This window comes from Mastigoproctus giganteus, chromosome 1, assembly GCF_048544385.1.
Source record: "Mastigoproctus giganteus isolate SK-2022 chromosome 1, ASM4854438v1, whole genome shotgun sequence".
Lineage (NCBI taxonomy): Eukaryota > Metazoa > Arthropoda > Arachnida > Uropygi > Thelyphonidae > Mastigoproctus > Mastigoproctus giganteus.
In genome coordinates, this window is record NC_143575.1 from 189,841,849 (window position 1) to 189,863,070 (window position 21,222).

The window sequence follows — 21,222 nt, forward strand, 5'->3', positions numbered from 1 at the left end:
GCCGTAACAGGTGTACAACTGATGTCCACATCAAGGTTGAAGCTCACATTCGAAATGCTTTTCTTAAGAAACAGCACATGGTAATGATAACATTCGATATTACCAAAGCATTCGATACAACCTGGAGATATGGAATCCTCCAAGACTTATACAAACTTGGACTGAGAGGTAACCTGCCTAGATTCATTCAGAATTTTCTTCACCTCAGGACCTTTCAAGTAAGATTCCAGAATGAGCTGTCCAAAATTCACACACAAGAAGAAGGAATACCTCAGGGATCGATTTTAAGTGCCACACTCTTTGCATTACGTACCAGTAGCATTATAAGAGACATCCCAGCCACGGTAGAAGTTTATATGTATGCAGATGATCTTGCTATTTCCTGTCAATCATCGAACATGGCTACCATCGAAAGACAACTACAGATAGCAATAAACAAAATTGAAACTTGGACAGAAAGCAACGGCTATCAATTAACCGAGGGGAAAACAGCAGCAATACACTTCTGTAAATTACGATCGCTTCATCCGGAACCTGTATTAAAACTGAAAGGCAGAGAAATACCGATGACAGACTGCATAAGATTATTGGGTCTGAATTTAGACACCAAATTAAATTTTCGTAAACATGTGACCTATCTACGAACTACGTGCCTCCAGAAACTAAACATCCTTCGTGCAGTATCCTCAACATCTTGGGGTGCTGACAGACAGTCACTGCTCAATTTATATCGTGCTCTAATCCGGTCACGATTAGACTATGGAGCCATAGTATATGCATCAGCTAAAAACAGCATCTTACGGTCTGTGAACACCATTCAACACAGTGCCCTTCGATCAGCACTAGGCGCCTACAGAACCTCGCCAGTTCAAAGCTTGTATATAGAAGCACACGACCCTCCGCTTTATCTTAGAAGACAACGCCTACTCTGCCAATACGCTGCTAAAATAAGAAGCTTTCCAACTCACCCCTGTTGGGTATATCTCAACCAACCTTTATGGTCAACACTTTATGAATCCAAACCTAATGAACCCAGACCTGCTGGAATTCGTCTTCAAGAAGTAATAAAAAAGTGGAAACTCGATCTCAATAAAATTGTGGAAAATGAAAATATGCCTTTACCCCCATGGAATAGACATCATATAAACATTGATCTTTATTTTGCTCAGTGGTCAAAAAATACCATTCCACCATGTAATATCCGACAGTTGCATGCCAACTATACTTCGCAACACACTGGGAAACTCATAATCTATACGGATGGATCTAAGAGCCAATCACATGTAGGTGCAGCAGCCGTGCTCCCATCGCATGTAATTTCAGAATCCCTTCCAGTTGAGTGCAGCATTCTATCTGCAGAACTATATGCTATACAGCTTGCATTAAGTGAAATATGTCAACAGTCGTCCCTCTCTGTCCTAATATACTCGGATTCACTCAGTGCTATTTCAGCCATACAGGGTAAACGACATTCTCGTCATCCTTTCCTACAAGAAATTGACTTTCTAATCAACATCTGTCAAAAGAAACAATCTGATATAACCCTTTGCTGGATCCCAGGACACTGCGGAATAGAAGGCAATGAAAAAGCAGACATTGCAGCTAAGTCAGCATCAGAACTGCCAAACAGAACAATGCTAGTTCCACACACTGATTTTAGTCCAATAATTATTAGAGAAAGTGAAAATGAATGGTCCCAAATATGGAAAAATGAAATCAACAATAAACTACATGAAATAAAACCTAATCCAGAAATATGGAACTCAAGCATTAGAGAGAGCCGCAGAGAAGAAGTAATACTTGCCAGACTGAGAATTGGCCATACTCATTTTACTCATTTTCATCTATTGGCAAACAAAAATCCCCCACTCTGTTTTCAATGCCAAGTTCAACTTACAGTAAAACACATTCTTTTGGTATGCCCTTGATTCAGAAATTCCAGATTCCTTTGTTTTCAGAGTTTATGCAATAACCAGAATCAAGTTACTCTTCAACAGATCTTAGACAATTCTGCGAATATAGATGAATTATTTAAATTTATTCGGCAAATCAGATTTGATAAACAAATCTGAAAAAAATGTTTGATTTACATTAAAAACTTGGAAAGACACATCTTGGCCATTGATGCCCTTGTGTCTTTAAACCCTTAAACAACAACAACAGCAGTATCATGTCCCGTACCTGACTGCTCCACAAACATCAAGCAAGTAGTGCATTTTAATTGGTTGTGATTCAGAGGGCAACTGCCCCCTCAGTTCTCCCCCGAGCCACAGCACCTCCATTAGCTTGAGCCTTTTGCTTTGCTGATCTGGTCTGAGTCATGATTTCGATTTATTTTCAATAAAATTTCAATTTCAGTACAAAATTAAAACCCTAAACTTATATCCCAACACAGTTATAACGCTATATTTATGTTTCAGTATCGAGTGTTATCTACGAAATCCCTTTATATAACTTCCGTATCAAGTTAAGTATTAATTATTTATTTTTTACTAATTATTTATGTTATGTAACCCAAATCGTTATATGTATAGTTAAAAGTACAATTTAATTGACAATGAAGTTCAACAAGATTAATTATCTGATTAATTGACAATATTATGTACCGTACTATACTATATTAAGCTTATGCTATCTATTTCGAGATATTTTGTAGCGCGTAACAATGGCGGCTATTTACGAACATTAAACACGTGGATTTGATACCCTTTCCGATACTAAGTAATACCTACAAAATCTCTATCTAAGTTACTTTAATCTAAGTATCGTAAATAAGAATATAAAACTACTCTAGAAAAAAAGTTTATATGCCAATTTAAGCTAATAAAACAGAAAATAAATCAGAAAAAACTTCTCTGTTCCAGGAGCGGCAAAAATGTACGTCCGCACAGGCTACGCTCGTACTCATAAATCCCAATTCACATGAAATATTCACAATATTGAAATGAAATCAGCTTTTTTTGGATGGGGGAAAGAGAGAGTAAGAGTCAAAATGGAGGAAACTATTTGTAAATAGTTAAAGGTTTCACTTATTCGTATTAACTTTAAAATTTCTAATATATAAAACAACATTATGGGTAACAAAAAACAAATATATTTGTATAAAGGTTATTGTTTTGAATTCATATTTTATTTATAAGAAATACTACATTATTTACAATTTTTATAATTAAGGGATGAAGTGTAATAGATATAACTTATCTTTGATTTTCACATGTCAGTATGTAATTTTTACTTTTAATATAAAATATTTATTAATATTCATTTAATGCAACAATTCAGTTTTAGTTCAGTGTAAAATGTTTGATATAAGATTTGCTCTAAATTTGAATAAGATTATCAATTCTATTTTTTTTTTTGCTGAATGAGTAGACCCCTTAGTGGTATGGTTTTGCAGTGAATAATTTGAATTCATGACAACCCAAAGCCTTTTTTCTTCTTGGTTCCACCTCTTATTTTTCTTATTCTTGTGATTTGAATAAAAAAAAAAAAAAAAAAAAAAAAGAAAAACAAATTTTTCATTTTACAGCTGCTTAAGTAATTTTATTGCTACTGTTATGTAGATGGCTCTAGCTTTTATGTTGTTCTGCAGAGAATTGTAAACAGTTTTTTTTGTAAACAAACTGTTTACTACAAACAAACAAAGAATTGTAAATAGTCTGTTTCCTGATTAATTTGTGTACAACATTGGTGAGTTGTTTGCATTTATTGTAGCTGAGCTGACACTTATCTCCATTTTGATCACCACTATTATGCTTAGCAAATGAAGCTTAATGAACTTGCTTTGGAAAAAAAATTGTAACATCGTTTTATGGTGTAGTTGATTTGCAAATGAATAAATCACTCCTTTGTCATATTTATTTACAAATTATATGACACATTCACATTTAAAGCAGGGAGTTTTATTTCAGTACCAATTTTTTTCACCCATCCAACCCTTTGTCCTCTGTTTCTTTTTGTTTTTTTTTAAACAATAATTGTAACAAAGATTTTGGCAACATAATTCAAAGAATTAACAAAACAATTACAACAGATTCTGCATGTTTAGTTGCTTCATTGTTATTCCTGAAATTCTAGAAAAAATAAAGATTAACAAGAAGTAATGGATTTCTTTATCAAATAACTATCAAGTTAACTGTCTTGTAATAAATCTGTTACAGTTTAATGGATGATCCAATGCTCGTGGTGTCTTTTCTATTTTTCTTTAACAAGACAAAGTGGATTGTAATATCTGTATCAGTGGGCATTATGATCTTTCTCCACTGATAACTCAGCTGAAGCTGAGGTACCTGGTGGCCCTACTTTTCAGCAGATTAAACTGTCACTTGTGAAATTATGACAATTAAACTGCAGATGGAACTACTTTCTAAACCAACATTTTAAATGCCACATTTTATGGCTGATAGAGCAAAGAATTTAAAGTTATTTCACACATGAAATCAAATTATCACATTTGTTTGAATTTTTGCCCCCCCCCAGAAAATATGTCATTGTGTTGTCTAGATCCAGTATATGTATATAGTTTGTTGCCATACAAATTCAGACTTGATTCAGATCAACATTACAAACTAATAGTTTTAATGGATATCATACCTAATTGTTTGTCATCAGTAGCATTTTTATCAACTAAAAAAAAAATTTAATTAATGTGTTTTGATTAATATTTGTTACTACATAGGACAACATGAAACTTGCCTAGTCTGAGTTTTTCTAATTTTTCCATGTAGAATTACAAATAACATTCTAGTTTCTAATGTAATGGCATTGGTGATACCACTAGAGATTTGTATTGCAACATTCCCAGAGTTTGTGGACATCAGTAACTCGATATTCTTAGTTTTACTGTAAAGTATTTTACATTCAGATATTCATTATATCATATCAGTATTCTGCATTTTAAGTGAAAGCGTGATTAGTGTTGCACATATGCATAGTTTTTATGTGAAAAATTAACTGTGTCAAAAAAACAAAACAAAAAACACACCAAAAAACTGGCCAGCCACCTCTAATAATTTCCTTAAATTTATTCAAGCTGCTCACTTCCAAAACACCAGATGGAAGTTTGTTCCAACAATCAACTGCCCTCTGGCAGAAAGCAATTTTCCACATGACTCTCTGTAAATGTCCTTCCTTCATTTAAATATATGCCCTATTATGTGTGTTGTTTGAGCAAGAGTAAGGATGCCATCAGTGTTTAGCATATTCAATCCATTCAAAGCATTACACACCTCAATCAAATCTTGTAGTGTACACCGATGAGCCAAAACATTATGACTACCTACTTAATATGATGGTGCTTGAGGCATGGATGCTACAAGATTTCTAAATGTGTCTTGTGGTATCTGGTACCAACACGTAACCAGCAGATCCTTTAACTCCTGTAAAGTCCGTGGTTGAAACCTGCAGATTGGAGTTGCCGTTCCAACACAAACCACAGATGCTAGATGGGATTGATGTTTGGGGAATTTGGAGGCCAGGGCAATACCTGGAAGTCTTTCTCATGTTCTGCAAACCAGTTTCGAACAATCTGGGCAGTGTGGCATGGCGCATTATCCTGCTGAGGGAAAGCCCGTTGCTATGAAAGGGTGTACCAATCAGCAATGGTGTTTAGGTAGGTGGTAGACGTCAGAGTGTCTGGCACATGGATTACTGGACCCAGGGTATTCCAACAAAACATCGGCCAAAGCATGACACCACTGCCACTACCTTGTTTTCGTCCCACGGTACATCCGGGTGCCATCACTTCCCCTTCCATCCTACTATCGTCTGGGACCGACTAATTCAGCCACGTTGTGAAAAAGGCCCATAAAAATTCACGACACATACACATACCCGGTCGTCCACATGGTGCAACAGGAAATGTGATTCATCGGACCAGACCACCTTCTTCCAATCACTCAAGGTCCAGTTTCGATGCTTGCATGCCCATTGCAGGCGCTGTCACTGGTGAACCACGGTTAGCATGGGCACTCGGAGTGGCCTGTGGCTACACAGCCCCATTTTCAGCAGGGTTTGATGTACAGTAAACCCCCGCTATTCGCGGGGGTTACGTTCCTGAGAAATGTCGTGAATACCGAAAACGCGAATACTGAGTTATGGCTCCCATAGTAATAAAGGGGTTCCGTTCCAAAGTATGAAATATATAAGAAAAACTAGTCTAAAATTTTGTCTATGTATGTATTATATGTACCTTCATAATATGACTATGTACATAGACAGTACATAGTGAAATGCAAGCATATGGCATCGAAATGAAAATAAGAAACAATTTAATATTAAATGTAATATTTATTAGAAATTTCAAACAAATCTTTCAAACCAGCGCCTTTGCTTGCTAGCAAAAAAAACATCTCGTCAGTGCTATCACCAGTTTCGCTAGTGTTGATAAAGGAGTTTTGCCTTTTTGCGAATAATGAGTGAACTTAACGGAATTTTATTTTGAGTTCAGTCTTCTATCCACAGATTTAAAGCTTTTCCATTTTTTCTAATTTAACATAACAAGTTACAGAGCAAATTTTTGAAACAATTAGCGCGTTTTCACGGACACTACGGCAAATTTTTTCTTCCGATTTCTTGATTGATCGTACTGTTGACTCATTGATTTTATAATGTTTTGCCACTGACGAGACACTTTCACCATTAGAAATTTTGTCTTATAACTCAATTTTATTCGCTAATGTCATCACCTTCTTTGATATTTTCACATTTCTCTTTTTATTCGTAGCCATATTTTTGTAGGGGTTAGAAAGAACTTGTCCACAATAAAGTCACTTTCTTCCGTTAACGCACTCGAAAAAGTCTGTTTTACACTGCAAAACGGTAGATTTATCATTTTTGTAAGCATATCAATTTATAAATTGATAAATTTATTCAATTTATAAACATATAAATTAAAAGCAAACGACGAAACCTTCCATGGCAAACGCATAACATATACTGAACAAGGATTAGCTAGAAACATCTACGCTCGCGATTTTTTCACCCCTCTCCCCCCACCGACTGAGCGCTGTTTTGACCAGGAAAGATAATTTTAGCCACACCCATGTTTTTTATGGCGGAAAATATTCATGGCGCTTTAAAATTCACATTTTTTTCAGGTTTCATTTTATATTAAATCGGCGATCGTGAATACGCGAAACCGCGAATACAGATACGGCGAATAGCGGGGGTTTACTGTACTGTGTTCAACATACTACACATTACTCCCATCACCAGCATTCCAATTACTGGCGAGTTGCACCATAGTCGCTCTTCTGTTGCCACGTACCATCTGGGAGAGCCTTTGCTCACCTCGAGCATCGATGAGCCATGATTGTCCAACACCTCACCGGCGGTTTGTGGGTTTCCCCTCCTCAGACTACTTTCGATAGGTACTAACCATGGCTGACGGTGCTCACCCCACCAGGGTGCTCACCGTCATCCGTAAGCACCCTGGTGGGGTGTTCAGATGGGAAAGGCAGTGGACTTGCTTAAGTCCACTGCTTTTCCCATGTGAAGAACAAGAGTAACACTGATTAACAGAGCTCAGTATCAGGTGTTTTTTATACCATGTCCCGACCTGCACATAGGGTGTATTTCACCTGCAGTTGCTTTGATTTGCATAACGACTTGCTGGTCATAATGTTTTGGCTGATCAGTGTATATGCAAATCAGACTTTTTTTTTGTTAAGAGTACTTTTTTATTCCCCTCACTAATCTTGTTGCTTTTTTCTGCATCCTTTCCAACAGATACCTATTCCTCCTAATATGAGTCTTCAACACCTGTATGCAGTACTCAAAATGTGGCCTAACCAGTGCCATACAGTGAAATAATTGCCCCCTTATCCTTGCTGTCAAAATTCTGTGTATCATTTACAAAACAAACTATGTTCTAGCAGCTTGTCTGCACTGGTCAGAGAACATCATGCCTGACTACATAATTCTCCCCCCCCCCAAGTATTTTTTGTTCTCCATTACCACATAGTTGGGTTATTCTGGGATTACTGATATCCATCACCACCAAATACGGAGGATGCGGAAAGGTCAGGGAATGACCACCGCATATCCCGGAGCAATATGGCCTTAGTTGCTAATGCTCCTAACAAACAAACAACAACAAACAACAACAACTGATATCCATATGTTTAGTACCTTGCATTTGGCAATGTTAAATTTCATTTTGCCACTTTTCAGCCCATCTGCCTAATTTTTATAGATCTTGCTGCAGTAACATACGTGATTACTGTCATTAACCATGCTGCCAACCTTTGTACCACCTGAAAACTTAGATTAAGGTAGATATGCCTTCGTCATTAATAATAATAAATATCATTAATAAATATTGAAAACAACAATGGGGCCCAGTATTGAACCTTGGGAGACTCCATTGAGATTGGCCAGACAAGATTGCCACTTAACAAATGCTTGTTGTGATTACTGTATAACTGCATTCCTGTCTAGATGGGCTTGTATTACTTTAACCTGTGACTTCATTAATTTCCCTGGAACAGAAGTCATGCTTACAGGTCTCTAAGCTTGACTTCTGTTTGCACATTTCTAATCCATACGGACCTCCCCTGAATACAAGAATATCTTCATAATTATGGCTAAGGATTTACTTACATCTTTTGCTGCCTTTCTTAATATAATTTGATATATCCAGTTCACCCCATGGTGCCTCCGTAGCCAGTTGGGCAGGAGCAGTAGTGCGTAGCACACGCTTCTTGATTAGACTGGGGTTCAAGCCCGTGACCACCAAATACGGAGGATGCGGAAAGGTCAGGGAATGACCACCGCATATCCCCGGATATGCGGTGGTCCTAAAAACCAAATAACAAAATAACAAATAACAGTTCGCCCCACACCGTAATTGGATAGATCCTAAGTGCCTTATTTACTTTTAGCTTCAACAATTTCTGTTCCACTTTCCTCTTCTACTTGTTTTTATATATAGCTCATATACTTAGAGCTGCCTGATTATTATGGTGTCAGAAACAAAACTTAGCAGTGTTGTTTTCATGTGCAAGGAATTTAATAAATTTCTGAATAGGACAATTGTCATTTTTCTCATATTGACACGATTAACACATTACTATCTATTCACAAATGTCTAAATAACTAAAAGATTAGTAATATTTTAAGTGAGAATTAGAAAATACTAAGCAGTGTTAATAAGAGTGTTTGACTAAAATCTTCTCTTGATTAATTAATACCAACGCGTTCTGAACTTGTGTAGATATTTCAAATCAGTTTAAATCAAGAATGATGTGTTTTAATCCATCGAGCATTGAATTAATCAGGTTTTACTGTATGGTTCTTCTCTTGTTTAGAAGTGTTTTATAGTCATCCTTTTATTCCTATCATGTTCATTGAGGATTTTAATATTAAAATTACTTTGCCCATGCCCAGAATGTTTTTTCTTGTGTTTTTGATGCGCGTAATGGAATTCTTTGATCTTATTTTCATATTAAACTGCAATTTTTTGCTATTCTAGTTTTTAGTTTATATAATTAGACGATGTCCTGATATAAATATTTTATACTGTATCATCAGAATCAGGAAACTGCTCATTACAGGAATTCCATTCCTCCTGTGACCTAGTTTTTTGCATCTTTTAGCTATGGTCATCTTGCAGTTATTGATGTAAATGTTTTTTGCTGTTGTCCAAATTTATTATGTTATTTTAGTTTTTCCCATTCTTTTATTATTTTCTCTTTTAGAAGAGAACTGAAATGCCCTCCGACAAGGAGGGCATTTCAGTTCCTTATCGGAGGGAATATTCTTGGTTCATATAAAAATCGTTTCTTTTTTTTTTTTTGTTATCAGTCATGAATTATTATTTGCTAACATACCTGAATTGTAGTGCACTGCATTTACATTAAGTAACTTGTTTCTGTAGAAGACAAAATTGTCAGATGCTGAAAATAATGTTTTATTTCATTTTATGATGAAATCCTTTTGTTGTTTGGTAGTTTGAATGTATTTATAAACTAACTTCTGTGTTGTTCAAAAATTTGTTTATACCCTCTTTTGTATTATGTTGCTATAATTCATTTAATTTACTAGGTGCAAGCAATGTGTGCTTCTCTACAAGACAACAGTGTTTTGGTTCAAAGATGTGCTTTAGATTTACTGGTTTTAGGTTTTCCAGTGCATAATAGTCAACTTGTTGTAGCTGACATGGTTCGTATTACTACAGCAGCTGTAACAGTGGTTCTTCGCAGAGATATGTCATTAAACAGGTAATTAATTACAAATGTTCATAAATTTCATTTAATACATTTGCTATGGAATACAATCATGCTTACCTACTGGTCTCTAATTTTTTTAACACCCCCTTTACTATAGAATATTTTCTGCTACATTCTTCCTTTTTCTTTTATGTAAATAACAGTAAATAAATTAACTCAACTATTCAGAATTAACAGGAAGAAAGGAATAGTCTAAATTAGTGAATAGTCAGAATTATAGAATGAATTTTGAACTTTCTCTAATTCACAATTCAGTTTCATTGTCAATTTAAATGGTATAATGATACGAATATGATGAAAAATAATCATGAAAATGTTAACATAAAAAAATAAATAGAATACAAAGAGTTTAAATCAAATAGAACAAAAATAGATTTTTTTTAACTGAGTTTTATTTAATGTTAAATGTTAACAACTATAAATTTAATTGAATAGATGGACTCCACCCCTCAATTGGAAATACTCTGAGTAAAAGGTTCTAATGTGTGTTTTTTTTTTTTTTTTTAGTAATCTTTATATTTCTTAAAGTGTAAAAATGTTCTTTGAATTCCTTATCAGAATTAGCAAATTTTCTAGGGATATTGAGCCATTTTTCTGCCTTTGTGTGACAACTTTTTTTCTTTTTTTTGTCATTTCCTATTACCTCCAGATTTTTTTTTTTTTTTTTTTTCTTTTCCCATGAAATGCTATTGCTATTATTTCTTCCATCACCATATGATATCCAGCCCTAAGCTGCTCAAATTTTGAGCTCCTTAAAATGGATAAGTTTTTGAGATATTTTGACTTTTTTCAATGTAATTAATATACTAAATCATGTTTAATAAATTAGGGTTCACTGCTGGGCCCATTACTGTTTTTTATATTAGTTAATAATATTGATGAAAGTATATTAGGCTTAATATCTAAGTTTGCAGATGACACAAAGGTTGGCAGGATGGTAAAATTAGGTAGATGTGTTGAGAAATGACAGTTCAAGTTTAATATTGACCAATGCAAGGTACTGCATATGGATAGCAATAATTGCAGAATAACATACCAGTTGTGTGATACATACTGCACCCAGAGTAGTGGAAAATGAAATGACCTGGGGGTAAGTGTGCAGTCAGAGATCAAGTTCTCTGAGCAGTGCAGACAGTGTCAGGACAGCTCATGGAGTTTTGTCTTTGATATGCAGGAACTTTGTTAGCAGGGGTAAGGCGGTGATTATCCCATTGTACAAGGCAGTGAATAGGACACAGCTTGAGTATTGTATACTCAAGAAGGTGTAGAGGCCTAATTTTAGGAAGGATGTAGATCTGCTGAAACATGAAACAGGTGCAGAGAAGGAAGGGCAATGAGATTGGTGGAGGGAACGAAAGGATACATTTACCAAGAAGGGCTTCAGTTCTGTAAATTGCAGTATCTGGGCACTAGGCACCAGTGAGGTGATCTGATTGAGATGTTTAAGGTTGTGACTGGATTGAGCAAACTTAATACTGATCACATTGACATTTTTCCTCCTGGAACTTGGGACCGTATATTCAAATTGAAGAAGGTCGGTTGGTTGGTTGCAGGACAGATGTGCTGAGGTTTGCTTTCAGCCAGCAGGTAGTTGATTGTTCAAATAAACTTCCATCTGTTGTGGAATTGGGTAGGTTGAATAAATTCAAGGAACAAATGGATGAATTATTGGGGGTGAGGAAGTGTTTTTTTTTTTTTTTTTTTTTTTTTTGCTGATGCTTTATAAGATTGCTTTCTTGCATCACAGCACACTCTACTGTTACTACTACTAATAATAATAAATAGTTAATTATAAATAATTAATATGTTAGTTTATTTTTGAATGTACCCAAGGATTTAATAAGTTACAACTTCATATTCATAGAGCCTTTGTTAATTTTGGTGCTAACATTATATCTTGTCATTAGTAAATTGTAGCATAGTACATTTAGTAATTAATTGCAGTAAATAAATAGTTCACATGTGTAAAAATTATGTTAGTTAGCTTATTTTTTGTATTTATCTGAACATTTTTTTTTTTTTTTTTTTTTTTCGGCCAGTGCAGCATAAGCCTCAGGCTTTCTTGCACCATATGACTAATATTAATAATAATAGAAAGTGAAAGTGTTATTTAGATGTAATAGCTGTTGCATAACCTGGTTTGAGAGAGAACTGCCAGTGCCAGTTCTCTTGCAAATTGGAGCTATATATAAAGTCTAACTCTTGTGTTTTTTGCAGAATTATCTGAAGTGGGTCATGATATGGCCAAACTGGATATCTTTGTGTTCCTTTGTTGCAGAGTGTGAGAGGAGATTTGAGGGAGTGTTTGCAAACTATCTGACGTATTCTGTGGTAGCACATTGTGTGTCGGGGGAATCATCACCCAACTCGTATGTACTTGGTTGCAAGCCCGCAATAATACGTTGGAATTCACATGAACGTGTTTTGACCCTCCTGATAATGTATTCAATTTGTTAACATGTCTGTTTTTTATTTCTGAGGCCTGTGCTTCACATCGCAAATCTATGCACGTTATGTGCATACACACAACGTGCTACCACAGAATACGTCAGCTAGTTAGCGAACATCCCCTCGCCCTACATTGAACGAATTGACATATCAACAGGTTACAAACCTTTCCTCGTATATGCTATCACAGGACCAGATTTCACTTTTATCCAAAGGATTAAATTATAATTTACCACCTCAAACTACCTAAAAAATAGTGCATAATTGATATTGAATTTGGACTTCGTAATGTTCCACAAAAAGATTTATTTATTCAACAAGTTAACCAAGTGGTGAATAACATAAAAGAAACGCGACTTCCTAAATTGAATACACATGACAGTTCAGCTTTACATGAACTTCGGGAAAATAAAGACATTATTATACAGAGGGCAGATAAAGGAGATACAGTTGTAATACTCGATAAACATGATTATATTAATAAGTTAGATTCAGTTGTTTTCACTTATCTTGAAGTAGACCCAGCACTATTAACCAATTTGGTCAATCAATACAATAAAACATTAACCACATATCGAAAAAATGACTACATTATTATGGCTCAGTAATGTAGTCGTTTTTTGAAGGCCAGATCGTACAATATTTCTGCACTTTTTGGTCAGGTAAAATTACGCAAGACCGGATTTTCTATTCGGCCTATTGTTTCCTACAGAAACTCTGCATTTTCATCCTTGGCCACACATGTATATAGCATTATAAAAACCTTTAGTCAGGCAATGCAATTTGGGATTAAGAACTACGATACACTATTTAATAACCTTAAGGACTATAGACTTGGCAGTAATGATAATGTATTCTCACTAGATGTTACCTTGTTATATACAAATGCAAACGCTAAATACACATTAGATATTATTTGGGATATGTTAAGTAATAACTCTATACCAATTAATTATCCGAAGCTTCCTATTAAAGAAATTTTTCACTTAATTAAACTCTTAATTAAGGCCAACTATATCACCTGTTGAGACAAAGTATACAAACAAATTTTTGGTTTGCCGATGGGATAGCTTGAGCGGCTTAATATCGGAGATCTATCTCTCAACGATTGAGCATATACATTTGACGCCTTTTCTACCCCATATCACATACTATGGGAAATATTTAGACGATGTTCTAGTTATTACTGATAGTAGTACTATCCAAGACATGTTACGTTTAATAATATTCACTCTAGACTCAAATTTACATTGGAAAGGGCAGGCACAGATACAAAGTCACTAAATTTTCTAAATTTCGCACTTACTCAGGACTCGAATAAAATTCAATTTAACATCTATCGAAAACCAACAAACACCGGTATGCTTCTGCATTATAACAGCTATCACTCGTTCTCCTACAAGAGATATATTATCTTTAATCAATTTCTAAATTCGTATAAATATTCAACGACGGAATCTGCTTTGGGGTCAGAAATACAAATATTAACCAGCAGATTCTTAAACAGGAGTTATCCCCTTGCTACAATAAACTGAATTAGGGTACAAGCTTGGGATAGGATACAAAATACTAGATCAACCAACAATTGTAATATTAAAAATTACTTTATTTCTGTCCCATACGTTGAACAGTGGCACAAACAGCTTAACAGATTCTTGAAAGATACCGATTTTAAAATTGCCGCCAGGCCAATATGGAAACTACATACTATAATGAAAATTGCTCGGTCCTTTCCTCGTGCGCAAGACAAATATATGACCTGGTATACAACATTTCTTGCAGGGATGGCAACCCTTCCGACCGAGGTTCTATGTGTTTTCCTCTGAATTTTCGTGTAAATCAACATGCGGCCTCAGTTCGTGCTTCTCTTTCAGCAGCGTCAGAATTAGCCTTTCATGCTGTTAACGAAAAACATACTTTTTTATTTAAAGAGGCCAAAGTACTTAGTGTCCAACATAATTATACCAGACTGTTAATTGCAGAAACTGTCGAAATTAAATTTCATGCAAATTCTGTAATTGTTCGCCGGCCATTTCTGATCTTCGATTCGTGGGTGCACATGCGTGAAGACCAATAATCCCCATTTAAGTTTCATGCTCACCCCTATTCGGTGATTTTCAATCCTGTGATCATGACAAACGGTCAAAGTGTTTTTGCAATTTAAATTTCTTTTAATTAATTTAATTTTTAATTGCATTAGATTGATTTTTAATTGTGTTCAATTGATTTTTAATTTTTTATTTATTTATTTTTTTACTGTAATGTAAGATTTTTGATTTTTTCGTTTTAATTGCTAGAGAGTATCATATGGAAGTGTTCTACGTATTATATTGCGGTAAACTTCTTATTATTTTACAAAATTTTTTACAAAAAAAAAAAAAAAAGGTGATATTGAACACATTGATACTGATGATATTAAGAATAGAAGATATGAAGATTTGTTCAACAGGTATAGTGCAATTTTGTGAAAAAGTTATGACCTAGGATTAAATTTGAAAGTGTCTACAATTCTGCCCAAACACAATAAGAGGGAGCATGTGATGAGAACCTTGTGAATCCATTTGCCCTGGAGAGACTGTGCAAAGTTCACGGGGTTGAATTTTTCTACAATGTTCTCTGCTTGTCAGGAGACTGTTTTTATAGGAATAGGAAACACATATAAGGAGTGCAAGAATATTTGCTGATACTATTGAGGGAAGTATTAAGAGCATTGGAAAACTTCTAGTTTTTGTGATGCACAGACTAATAGATTAGCCACAGAAGAGGTGGAAGTTATTCTTGCACTTCTATTGGGATATACACTGCAGTATCATCAACAGTTAACCATTTATATCTAGTGGACCAATATGATTCATCTTGTTTACTTATCCTTCTAGTGTTTACAAGTAAACATGTCCTTGCTGCTTTTCTTTGCATTCTTTTCAAGAGATGTTTAGTATCTGCCTTACCTTGCCTAACTTACTTTGTGACTTGATTGCAGACTAGTTTATATCTACTGGAGGCTTCTGTATTGCTTGATAATTTTTTATGCATCCCATGCATTTTTCTTCTCTGCCACAAGTCTCCTCAGTTCATCTGGCATCCATTTAGGTCTAATCTTTGAACAACATTTCTCAGTTGATATGAAAAGTCTAGTAGCTTCTATGATTACTTCCCTGAATGCTTTCCATTTAGAATTTTCTGTTGGTATCATCATCAGTTGGTCCTACTGTATATAATTTAAAAACTGTCTGAAACCAGTGTAGTAACTTTTGCAAAAGTTAAAGCCCTTTCTTTGTCCTCAATAGTAGTGACATCTTTAAGCAGATTCCTTATCAATACACTGTGATTACTTCCACCTACTGGGTCTTTTATCTTTTGATTATTAATGCATGAATATTTGCTGCAGATAATGATATCAAGAATATTGCATTCTGTTTTTTCCTCTCTAGGACAGGTAGCACAAATCGTGTAGATATGATTTGCAAGAGAATCGCCATTTACATTTCTCTTCTCAGCAAAAACATTCCTGCTACTTTTTTGTTTTGCTGCTCTTATTTGAGGCATGAACTTGTATAAATTTAATTGAAAATTAAAATTACTGCATGAACTAAGAAGGAAGAGTGTAGTAATGCACATTATTACCAGATTATGCTGCTGCTGCTTTTAATGACAACAAAAATATAACAATCTGTATGACAATTCGATAATTGTAGATTTCTTAAAATACCATTTATAATAGACTCAATATGATAGCATAGCTTAATTTATTATGGTACTCACCTTTTTTTATAATCTGCAATTGATATTTGCATAGGGTGGATGATAATTTTAATTTAAATTGGGAGTAAGTAAGTTGAGGTTTTAAAAACAGAAGTTAAAATATGCGCAAGGAAGTAGAAGTGCACGTCTTTGTCCTTGGTTGTCAATATTAAAGTTGAAAATAAATGGTTAATGCTGGAGGCCAATAGCTATAACAAGTGGCTTTTGTTATTCGCGTCTTCAGTTGGCAATGATGGGTTGAGAGTAAATGCATGTATTTAAGAAAGCTAAGTTCCCGTGATGCTCCTGGTTACATGTGGAAATCTCAGGTGCATGAGATTCCAAGCCGTTGCAATGTTGTAGGGTAGTTTGGTATTTAATACTTGGAGATTGGAATGGTGGCGGAACCATTCTATGACTAGGGCTTCATATTGGAAAATTTTAAAATTAGATTTTAATTTAATAATGGGAATGGCTGAGTCTACTAAGGAGATGTGATTGTGTGATTGAACATGTGATTCTAGTTCTTTGTTGGTTTAGCCTGTCCTAAAACTATTGTAGTGGCCTCCGTAGCCAAGTGGGCAGGAGCGGGAGTGCAGTATCACACGCTCTTTGAATAGACCGGGGTTCAAGCCCCTGACTGCTGAATACGGTCGATCTGCCAACCCGCACTGGACCAGCGTGGCAGATTATGGTCCATTTCCCTCAGCATGAATTGTTGAGGAGGCTTCCATCCTGCAGTGGGTTGATAATGGCTGCACTTTACTTTTTTTACTTTTAGTATGCGAATGTGTTTGAAAACATCAAACACACGCCATTCCCATTATTAAATTAAAATCCAGTTTTAAAATTTTCCAATATGAAGCCCTAGTCATAGAATGGTTCCACTGCCATTCCAATCTACAAGTATTAAATACCAAACTACCCTACAACATTGCACCGGCTTGGAATCTCATGCACCTGAGATTTCCACATGTAACGGGGAGCATCACGGGAACTTAGCTTTCTTAAATACACGTGTTTACTCTCAACCCATCATTGCCAACTGAAGACGTGGATAATGAAAGCCACTTGTTATGGTTATTGGCCTCCAGTATTAACCATTTATTTTCAACTTTAATAATGACAACCAAGGACGAAGACGTGCACTTCTACTTCCTTGCACATATTTTAACTTCTATTTTTAAAACCCCAACTTACTTACTCCCAATTAAAATTATCATCCACCCTATTCAAATATCAATTGCAGATTATAAAAGGTGAGTACCATAATAAATTAAGCTATGCTATCATATTCAATCTGTATGATTAAAATCTTCAATCTTATTTATTACAACAAAAAATTTACTACAACAACAACTACAATTGCTACTATGATTCACTATGCTTTAAGTAACTGAATTAGAGGAGGAGGAGGAGATGGGGGATTGCACTCATTAGCCTGAGTTGAGCTTACAAATTCAAAATTAAAATACAGAATTTAATGAATATAAATTTGATGAATATAGAATTTCTCTCCATTCTGGGTTTGTCAGAATATAATGTACTCCTTTTGAGCAAAGAAAATATTGTGCAAATGGTCTGAACTGGATTACTTTCTAATTTTAAAGCTTGAAAAGATATTTTTCTAAATTTTCTAAATCAATGCTTTATGTTATTTATAGAGCATTGTTTCCTAACTATCTGATTATTTATGATACTTGATCCATTAGCGGAAGCATGGGCTTTGCATGAAACATATGTTATTTACTGAATGTGAGTTCAAGATTATTGGCTCTTTCTTTTCCTAGTTTCTTAAATATACAAAAAAAGTTTACTTGATAATTTTGGAAGTGATATTGTTATTTACACAGAGTTATTAAGTGAAATTGGAAAAATAGAAATATATTCAGACACAGCACGGGTTTGTTAAGGAAAGTCTTGTCTGACAAAATTGATTGCATACTATGATGTGGTTATAAAGAAACTGGATGCAAAAAGTAATTTTGATACTTGGATTTCAGGAAGGCTTTTGATACCATTGTGCATGATACTGCACAGATTGGAGCAGTATGGTATTAAGGGCAAGTTACTACAATGGATAAAAGGGTGGTTGAGTGGGAGAAGACAGAGCATGATAATCAATGGTCACTGCTCAGTGCTGATGGGATTCTTCCTCTAGCTCAGAATAATCACCTGAGAGGGCATAAATTCAAATTGAGGAAAGACAGATGTAGGATAGACGTGCGGAAATTTGCCTTTAGCCAGCAGGTGGTTGGTTGGTGGAACAGACTTCCATCACTTGTAGTGGAGGTTGATAGCCTAAATAAGTTTAAGGCTCAGCTGGACAGGTATTTTGAACGAACAGAGGGGTGAAGTGGAAGTGGTTTTTTTTTTTTTTTTTGGCTGATGCTGCATAAGCTTGCTTTCTTGCATCAAATGCCTCTGCTAATGCTCTTCATGGACTAATGTTATTAGTAGGATCCCCAGGGTTCAATGTTGGGCTCACTGTTGGTTTTTTATATTTATCAATGATATTGATGAAGGTATATCAGGCTTAATGTCCAAGTATGCAGATGATACAAGGGTTGGCAGGGTTGTTAATGGTAGTAATGACAGTGTGCTACTGCAACAGGATCTAGAAAAGTTGGGCATAGGGGCTGAGAAGTGACATCTGAAGTTTAATATTGGCAAATGCAAAGTACTGCATATGGGTAGAAGTGACCCCAGAGAAATGTACCAACTGTGCGGTACTACACTTAGGGTGGTACAAAATGAAAAAGACCTGGGAGTAATTGTGCAGTCAGATATGAAGTTTTCTGAGCAGTGCAGACAGGGGTGTTGTCAATGATATACAGAAATTTTGCTAGTAGGGAAAAGGAGATGATTATCCCTTTGTATAAGGAATGGTCAGGCCAGGACTTGCGTACTGCATACAAGACTGGAGGCCTCATTTTAGGAAGGATGTAGAGTTGCTTGAGCAAGTACAGAGAAGGGCAACAAGATTGGTTGAGGGAAATGAAGGAGTCCTCTTCCCAAGAAAGGCAGTTCTGCATATTGCAGCATCTGGAGACTAGGCACCTGCCAACGGGATCTGATTGAGGTGTATAAGGCCTTAAATGGGTTGAGCTGGCTCAATTCTGATTGGATTCTTCCACTTGCTCAGATTATGAACCTGTGGGCATAAATTGAAATTGAGGAAAGACAGTTGTAGAATAGATGCACAGAAAGTTGCCTTTAGCCAATGGGTATTTGATTAATGGAACAAACTTCCATCTGTCATTGTGGAAGTTGATAGCTTAAATAAATTCAAGGAGGAACTGGACAAACTTTTAGAGGGAACGAATGTGTGAAATGGGGTGTTTTTTTTTTTGGTTGATGCTAGATAAACTCATATGTTTGCTTTCTTGTCAAAACTAACATATGTGTACATATGTTAGTTTTGACTTTTTGCATGCTTAATTTTATGAACTTAAAAATGGAGGTGACTAACAGTTTCATATTTATATTGTTTATTTTTTTCCAAAATCGATATTAATAAAAGTTTTTCTGTTTTGAAAATAAACAAGTGTAAAAACACACTATTTTTAAAATAAAAATTTTTGATTAAAAGGAATAATTACATTTAATAAGTATTGCAATTCACCAGGAAAAGGTTAAGCATTGTTGTAGTGAAAGCAGAATTTTAAAAAATCCAAATTTTTTCCTCAAAAATAAAAGAAGAATAGGTTGTACTATCAGGTTGTGTGCCACAGTGTTCTTATTAAAGTTGTGAGTACAATTGCTGCTGCTGGTTTTAAGACTGTCAGTTATATAATTCTTCATGAGATAATGAGTTTAAATATTGGTTCATATTATAAATTAATAAAAATTCAATTTTTCTCTCCAGGCGTTTATTTGCCTGGTTATGGGGTACAGATTCTGCAAGTGTTCCTACAGAACAGTTAAAAATGTATCAAAGTGAAATTCTCTCACATAGCGACGGTGGAAATGCAGTTACATATTTTGATACATTTGCTAAAGATTTACTTCTTCAGGCATTGAGAGTATGCTTTGATGTAAGTATTCATGTTTAATTTGAAAAATAGAAAATTAATGGTTAATAAAGTTCAATCCCATTGCTTACTCAAGTTATTGTATTTTTATAAATAAGAAGTAGACTAGAGATGTACTAGGCGTAATTTTGATATTATCATAATTATAGTGTTCTTTTATTTCAGGGAATAATTTCATTTGTCATTCTGGGACTTACATTTAGAATTGAAATAAATAAATAAAACTATGACATTTTTTGTGTCTAAATATCATTATTGAGCTTCCTTTTCCAAACATATTTACTTGATAACATATGAATTCCAATATAGTGTAAATACTCCTGAGTAATGCTCAAAAAATCCAGTTGTTCACTCACCATGTAATAACTTTTAATTGCTGCACTAGATTTTGATTGTACCCCCACTATGGATTTAAAATTGATAAATAACTATCACCATTAAACAACTTTTTTTTTTTTTTTTTTTTTTTACTGGTGAAGTAAGAGTTTTTCAGTGCAATTTCCTGAATACTGGCAACATCTGTTGGCAGTATTCAGGAAATAATTCATTAAGTCTTTAGTGGTTCTGTGTGACTCCTTTTTACAGATTAAGACATGTTGTGACATGTCATAACCTGTAACGTAATCCAATACATGTCATTACCTATTTAACGTAACTCAATATACGTCATTACCTATAATGTAACCCAATGGTCTGACCACTGGGTTATGTTGTAATGTAAATAACACTAAGCTGCATGGCACAGTACTATGTTGGATTCTGCATGTGAA

The 21,222-nt window shown here is 34.9% G+C and overlaps 1 protein-coding gene across 1 annotated transcript in view; it reads left to right on the top strand.

The window, feature by feature from the left end:
* The window catches only part of LOC150091387 (protein DOP1A), a 519,845-nt gene that overhangs the window by 89,858 nt on the left and 408,765 nt on the right, over window positions 1-21,222 (top strand). The window contains exons 5-6 of the mRNA XM_090390176.1: window positions 10,045-10,220; window positions 20,287-20,455. Of these exons, the coding sequence (XP_090246302.1) occupies window positions 10,045-10,220; window positions 20,287-20,455 (345 nt within the window). The remainder of the gene's footprint in view (window positions 1-10,044; window positions 10,221-20,286; window positions 20,456-21,222) is intronic.